The 7,607-nt window shown below is 44.3% G+C and overlaps 1 protein-coding gene and 1 pseudogene across 1 annotated transcript; both read left to right on the top strand.

Annotated features, from left to right (window-relative positions):
• Positions 1–851: 851 nt before the first annotated feature.
• LOC109770483 (uncharacterized) lies at positions 852–3,657 on the top strand (annotated as a pseudogene).
• A 97-nt stretch (positions 3,658–3,754) lies between these two features.
• On the top strand, positions 3,755–5,395 carry LOC141020498 (protein FAR1-RELATED SEQUENCE 5-like). Its single transcript, XM_073501520.1, has one exon. It carries the CDS (start codon positions 3,755–3,757, stop codon positions 4,802–4,804), a length of 1,050 nt encoding a protein of 349 aa, XP_073357621.1. The 3' UTR covers positions 4,805–5,395.
• The last annotated feature ends 2,212 nt before the right edge of the window (positions 5,396–7,607 follow it).

Raw genomic sequence — 7,607 nt, 5'->3', positions numbered from 1 at the left:
TTTTTGGTTCTAGAGGTGATCAAAGGCATGTGCATGAACACAGGGAAGGTGACAAAAGTTTCGATTGAGCTATGTCTATGAGTTCGTCCATGTGAGAGTAAGACTTGATGTTAACAAGAAACTCACTAGATTTGTGGCAATAAATAAAGCTAGCAAGAATGATTGTTATAAGGTGAAATACGAGAAATTACCAATTTTTTGTGGTGTCTGTGGCCTTCTTGGTTATTGGCAGCAAGAATTTGAAACGGACAAATATAACCCTGCAAGTTTGGAGTGGGGACTTCATCCTGATGGTGAGGTAGAGGTTGCGGCCCAGGTCGTGGCTGATGTAAAGGAAGAGAAGATGATGAGTTCAAACTTGATCGAACCTTTTGGTAGAGGAAGAGGGGTTGGATTTGGCCCTGGTGAGAGTTATGATCGTTTTGATGGCAGAACTGAGGGGAATCTCCCAGTTGGAAACTGGAGGTTTAATGGTATCTATGAGGAAGAAAATAAAGTGTTGCTATGAAGGTGGATGACCGAATTGCATGAAAAGATGTCATTATTGGCCAGGATGCTGAGAAAATTTGAATGCATATGGTAAATAAGGTGCAAATGACATTCGGCAGCTACGGTTGAAAATGACACTGGCCTAGTAATTATATAGTAATAAATACTAAACATTTGGGACGCGTCTAGTGGGCGGCCGGCTGCCCACTAGTGCGATCCAGCGGTCCCGCGCTCCAGAAAAGGAAAGCGGCCACCAAACCACGTGATGAAAGCGACCAGTCCCGATAGGCCCAAACAAAACCAGAGAAAAGTCTCCCCCACGCTCCCACGTGGCCAGCTGTACGTACCCAGCCCCTCCCACGCCCTCACGCCACCACGGTGCCTTCTTCTTCTCCACGAAAGAAGGGGATCCAAGGCCCTTCTTCCTCCTCCTACACAGCCGCCATGGCAGCCCCAAAGTAGAAGAAGAAGGTGCTTAAAAAAAGATCTAAGGGCAGGGTGGTCAGAGCCATACCAGGCAGCAACATCAGGGCAGGTAATTTCCCTCCCTCTGGCCATTTTCTCTTCCCCCCTTCTTCTGCTGCATATGTCAATCCCTTTCTCCATGGATCTAGCAGAAATCCTTTGATAAGCTGCTTCAAAAAAGAGGTGGATCTGGCACATAAACCCCCCCACCCCCACCCCGCCATGAGTGTCATATCTGCAACTGAAAACAACCAAGAATTACTATGCAACTAACCATGGATAGAAAGCCTACTATTTCCTGGTTTGTGTAACTAAACACAAGTCATTAGGTTTAGTTGCACAGCATCCTAGTTGCACGCTAAACATGGTTTGAGACCAACTTTACTGAACACTTTTCTAACATGCATGTCAACCAAGTTTCCCCCACCTAGATGTGTTAAACAAACCAACTAAAGCAAGTTCTCTGGCCAACTGAAAACATGATTCTAGCCAACTCAACATGCATTGTAGAGAAAAACCTAAACATGCATTGTAGCCAACGGAAAATACATAAGTGTGCAACTGAACCTGCATTCTGGCAACTCAGCATGCTTGCTAGGCAAAATTGAACATGTATCCTGAACATGAATTCTGAGTGAATACTATAAAAAACCTGAAGTATATGTGCAATAAAAACATGTATCGTGGCCAACTGAGCATGCATGTTGTCCAACTGAATATGCATCCTGGCCAACTGAAACACCTATGCTAGCCAACTTAACACATTGACTGTCCAACTAAACATGCATGCTGGCCAACTGACACATCTATTCTAGCCAAAACCAAAAATCTGTAGAACGACAGCGAAAAGACAAATAAACTTTTGTACATAGCTAATGAAACCACAAACCATATTAAAATAGTCACGCATATATTCTTGTCCCACACATATATTCTGGTCCCACACCTATTGCAAAGCTATAGTGTAAATAATATGTTCAATATACTAGAAGTAAAAACAGAAACGACAATGAAAAACATATATCTATAATCTGTCATCCAATTCTTCTTTCACCTGGATTTCCCTCCCTCAATTGTGGCATCAAATTATGTCCAGATTATGTGCAGAAAAATCTGAATCAGCTCCTTGCAAAAACAGAAACCTGCGGATCATTGCAACAAACAGAGAAAAAAAGTCAGGAAAACTCTGTAGTAAAAAAAGGTCATAAACCTAATGATGTGAAACTGTGCAACTAACATAACAACTCTGGGCAAACAAAAAAACACTCTTTGATGATTAAAACTTGATGCCACAATTGTGCAAACTAACATAACAACTCTGTGCAAATAAAAAAGTCATAAACCTTTCTTCTTGCCAGCTATTTACTGCAAACTGTGCAACTAACATAACAACTCTGTGCAAACAAAAAAACCATGCCTGTTATAATAAATATTCTGCTATAGACATGTAGTTTCTGCAACTAAGATTGTCATAATGGTGTGCAACTGGCTATTTAGTAAAATTTTTGGTTGTTTGAAACACTCTTTGATGATTAAAACTTGACATCAATTCCTTCTTTTTATATATGCAGGGGATCTGTGGCAGCAGCCAATAAAAGGAAAAAGAAATGCTTGATCTCAATGAGTTGCCTCCTGATCTCAATGAGCTTCCTCATGATATGGATCAACAGCAACACAACATGCCACAAGGAAATTGGACAGAAAACGGGCGCTCTGTTTACTACACGCAGACAAGTCATGGGCCTAACCCTATGGGCCATGACAATGTGGCAGGGCAGTCATCAACCCGTGCTGCCCCTGTAGTGGTGTCTTTGCAGTCAGAGAGCCATACTCTTGATGACAGGGGCACCGCAGCAAATGTTCCTGGTCCAACCAGGACTAAGCTCAGAGCCGGTGCTGTTGACGGTGTTGTGCAAGGAGAAGAAGGAGAAGATGAGGCTGGTTCTCAGCCAATGGAACCCTATGTCGCATGAGGTTTGATAGCCTTCAAATTGCTAAGGATCACTACAACAGCTACGCCCTATGGATGGGTTTCTCTGTCAAAATGAACACCTCTAGGCGGACAGGCAATGTATTGGTAAAACAACAGTTTTGCTGCAACAAGTACAAGAAGCCAAAAGCTGATGATGGAGGAGTTGAGGCTCCTCCTGTCCTGGACCCTATACTAGATCCAAAACCTGTTGACACTAATGAGGAAATGGAAGATGAACCTCTAATCTTTGCTGAAGATGAGGCTGATCCTAGTAAGAAAAGGAAGAAACGAAAACGCGAGACAATAAAGCAGACTCAATGCAAGGCAAAAATGTTGGTGAAGCTGATGGATGGGCGATGGGAGGTGACGCACTTTGTTCGTGACCACAATCATCCGCTGGTGAACAAACCTTCATTGTCCAAATACTTGAGATCCCACCAAGGCATCTCTCCTGATGAAAAGGAGTTTTTGCGCATCTTGTATAACTGCAACTTGACTACAGGTGTGTTTCTATATTCCTTACAGAATTAAGTTTCCCGCTAGGCAGTCCAGTGTGCAACTGTTATGGTACTGGTGTGCAACTAAAATGCCTTAAATGTGCAACTAGATTACCTTCACTGTGCAACTACATGATGTTCCTGTGCAACTAGATTACCTTCACTGTGCAACTACATAGTGTCCTGTGTACAAAATGAAAAAAGGTGCAACTGGTTGTCCATTTCCTGCAACTATCTGTGCCAACACATGTCATATTACTGTGCAGCTGGATATGTGCATCCGTGCGACTAAAAAAAGAGATATTGTTTCTTTTTGTATTATGCATGACGTATGATGCATTATGGATCTGAGATGATGGTGCCGTTCGGACCAAAGGCAATAACAAATCTGTGTACAAGTTTTCGTAGAGATGACACAAAGGAGGGTGACATGATTGAGACAATTGCGCACTTCAAGGATATACAAAAAACCGATCCAGACTTCTTCTATAAGGTAAAATATGATGAAGAGGACAAAGTTGTCAACATATTTTGGGTGGATGGCTCAGCTCGAAAAGCTTATTGGGAGGCGTACCACGATTGCATATCGTTTGACACCACCTACATGACCAACATGTACAATATGTCGTTCGCGCCCTTCATCGGAATAAACCGGCATGGCCAATCTTTCATGCCGGGTTGGGCGTTTGTGAGGCAGGAGTTGGCATCAAGCTTTGGTTGGGTCTTCCGAGCATTCCTAGAGGCTATGGATGGCAAACCTCCTGACAACTTCATAACCGATCAGGATGGTGCAATGAGGCAGTCAATACAGAGCATCTTTCCATCCATAGTGCACCGCTGTTGTCGATGGCACATCATGAAAAAGGCTCAAGAAAAAGTTGGTTGGCTGTTGTGCCGGAACCCAGGGCTCTCTGATGATTTCAACTACTGTGTTGACTTCAGCTTCACTATAGACGAGTTTGAGCGGAATTGGGTTGGGTTAATGATAAAGTACGAGGCTATGACACACACACACTTTGAGAAGTTGTACGAATACAGGTCAACTTGGGTGCCGTGCTACTTCAAACACAGGTTCTTCCCCTTCCTGCAGTCTACACAACGTAGTGAGGGGTTCAACGCCGTCCTAAAAAGATATGTGAACCCACACAATTCAATGCTGAACTTCATCAAGCAATATGAAAAAATTCAGAACCACATCCTTCCCAAGGAAGGCTGCAATGATTACAGGACAGAACACCTTGAGATTGAGCTATGGTCCAACTTCCCAATAGAGAGGCAAGCTTACGAAACCTACACTAGGGACCTTTACCACAAGTTCAGAGAAGAGTTTGTGCTGATTGGACGTTATAATGCGCTCCTAGTTGGTGCTGACCTTTTTTAGCTCAGACCGAACCAGGAATTTGTTGCCAAATATGGTTCTCGAAACTACTTAGTGCAGGAAAGGGTGGGGGAGGGTTCCTATTTGTGTGAATGCTGCAAAACGGACAAGGACAACATGCTCTGTTGCCACATCCTCAAGGTGTTCACCCATCTTGGAGTTGATGTCATACCGGAAAGGTACATGCTAAGACGGTGGACACCTACTGTTGTCCCTAGTGCTCCAGGGACCGGGTATGAACAACGAGATGAAATGCGTCCTCAATCAAAGAAGCAGATAAGGGAGAGAAACATGATATACAATTTTCGGAAACTAGCCAAGTTTGCAAGTGGCTCTGATGCAGCACAGAAAATTGTATACAAGCATATGCGCGGAGCACGCACCAAGATCAGCCACCAGAACAAGTCCAAGAAAAAGAAAAAACTGGCTGCTGCTATTGGGCCATCAGATGATGGCAACCCTCAAGGACCTCCTCCACCTCCAGGCTCTACACAGCATGCTCCGCCACCTCCTCCCCCGCCTGGCCCAACAAGCAGTGCCCCGCGTCGTCCTCCCAATGGCTCTACAGGCATCACTCAGGGGGCTCGTCATCCAGGTAATTACCTGCCCCAACTCCCCATCTAACTAGGTGTGTCACTTCACTTGCACACATCATGGTGCCCAGTTGCACAGAACAGGCTACCCAGTTGCACAGAACAGGCTACCCAGTTGCACAGAACAGGCTACCCAGTTGCGCACGCTGTGTTAGTTCGAGCATCAAGATAAATAACTAACTTGTTTTACCTATTCTGGCTATAGGTGATGGCAACCCTCGAGGACCTCCTCCACCTCCAGGCCCTACACGGCATGCTCCGCCACCTCCTCCCCCGCCTGGCCCAACAAGCAGTGCTCCGCATGCTCCTCCCAATGGCCCTACAGGGAGTACTCATGGGGCTCACCACCCAGGTAATTACCTGCCCCAAATCCCCATGCAACTAGGTGTGTGACTTCAGTTGCACACATCATGGTGCCCAGTTGCACAGAACGGGCTATCTAGTTGCGCGCGCTATGTTAGTTCGAGCATCAAGATAAAAAACTAACTTGTTTTTCCTGTTCTGGCTATAGGTGATTACCATCCAAGTGCCATGACGGGCCGTGCTACTACAGTTTTTTTTCAACTTAACTTGCACACATCAACCAGTTAGTTGCACAGCATGGTCTGTGTGGTTGCAGAAAACATCAGACCTGGTTGCGCAAAAAAATACTAAACTTTTTTATATGATTATTCCACAAGTGATCAAACACAACCTCGTGATGGTCTAGCGCCCACGCACACTTGTCCTACTGCCCCGTTGGAGGCTGCATCCCTTGCACAAGCCTCTGATGATTTTGTGCCCAAGGATCCTCCAAGGTCTACTACAAAGGGTAGGGCGAAGAGTCGACGGTACAAATCGGCGCTGGAGCTACACCCAAAGAAGAAAAACAAATGCAGCCAGTGCCAATCTACAGAGCACACTGCTGGTGTGTGTCCACTCAGGCTGCTGTGATTCTCTTTCATCGTTTGTATCTTTGTGACAAAAAGGAAAAGAATGATGGCTTTTGAGCAATGTTGGGACCAAGTGGACACATTCAACATCTATGCTTTCTTTTCTCTAATTTTTTTCCCTTGAATTAGTTCATGCATTGTGTAAAAATGGTTGCTATTTGTGCCTTGTTGGCAAATGGTTAAATATTTAGTTGTTGAACAAATGTATGTCCAGTGCTCCTAATGTGTCAACAAAAGTGATGATATTGAGTTGCAAACGGAATTACTACTAGTGTGCAACTACAAAATCTGCTCAAAAATTGTGCAAACCAGCAACTACCTCCATGGGGCAGAGAAAGAAAAGAGTAATGACCTAGTCCTTGTCGTATCTGAGCAACTTCCTCCATGGGGCGGAGTTGTGCGGGCTGGTGACCCAATCATTGCCAGTTTTTTTCCTGATGTTGAGTACTTCCTTGGGTTCGTAGTCGGGCAGTTGGCTACCGTTCCACTCAGTGGCGTTAAGCAGTGCGAACAACCCACACGCATTGCTGCGGTGGGCAAAAAATAAAATTTGTCACAGAAATTTAAAACCAAAAAAGATAATGTACTCTGTGAAACTGTGCAACTACTTATGTGCCACTGTGCAACTACTTATGTGCCACTGTGCAACTGACTATATAATCCATGAGAAACTCATAAAAATGAAAAACAGATTGCAAACTAGTTCTGTGCTTTAAAAAACTAAAGATTGCACATGTAGAAAAATTTAAAAACTACAAATTAATGGTAAAAAATTGAGAAGAATGCCATGCTTATTGTCTTACTTGCCGAGCTGCTTCGGTACGTCAATGTCAATAATCTGGAAGTGCTTGATGCTGAACTTTGGGTAATGCTTCCTCCATAGCTGGCGTACTGGCCCCGCGATGGTAGAGGCGGTGGTCATCAACTCAATGTTGTCCACCTTCCTGTTTGAATCAAGTACTTCGAAGCGTCCGTCCCTCAAGTTGACATTGAAGACCCAATAATGCCTCCCTCCTTATCGTTTACATCAGCGCACTTGAGCACTGGCAACATGACCTGCAAGCGTGAACGATTTCAAACACAGATACACGCTGTAGGTAAGAAAAACAGTAAAAGACTTGGTGAAGTTAAAACAGGTTGCCAGAAAGTATTTGCCAACTAACATATGTGTCATGTGCAACTGAACATGCTATGGGTGCCAACTAAAGAGATGGATCATGTGGGCACAACACTCACCAAGTCTTGCTTGTCGAGACGGTTCTTATAATCAAACTTCTTGTT

This window comes from Aegilops tauschii, chromosome 6 (assembly GCF_002575655.3).
Source record: "Aegilops tauschii subsp. strangulata cultivar AL8/78 chromosome 6, Aet v6.0, whole genome shotgun sequence".
Classification (NCBI taxonomy): domain Eukaryota; kingdom Viridiplantae; phylum Streptophyta; class Magnoliopsida; order Poales; family Poaceae; genus Aegilops; species Aegilops tauschii.
Note: the sequence above shows the minus strand (reverse complement) of the source record. Positions and strands in the feature narration are given on the sequence as shown.

Coding starts and splice junctions, on each gene's coding strand:
- LOC141020498 (XM_073501520.1), top strand. CDS start 3,755: ATGATGCATTATGGATCTGAGATGATGGTGCCGTTCGGACCAAAGGCA.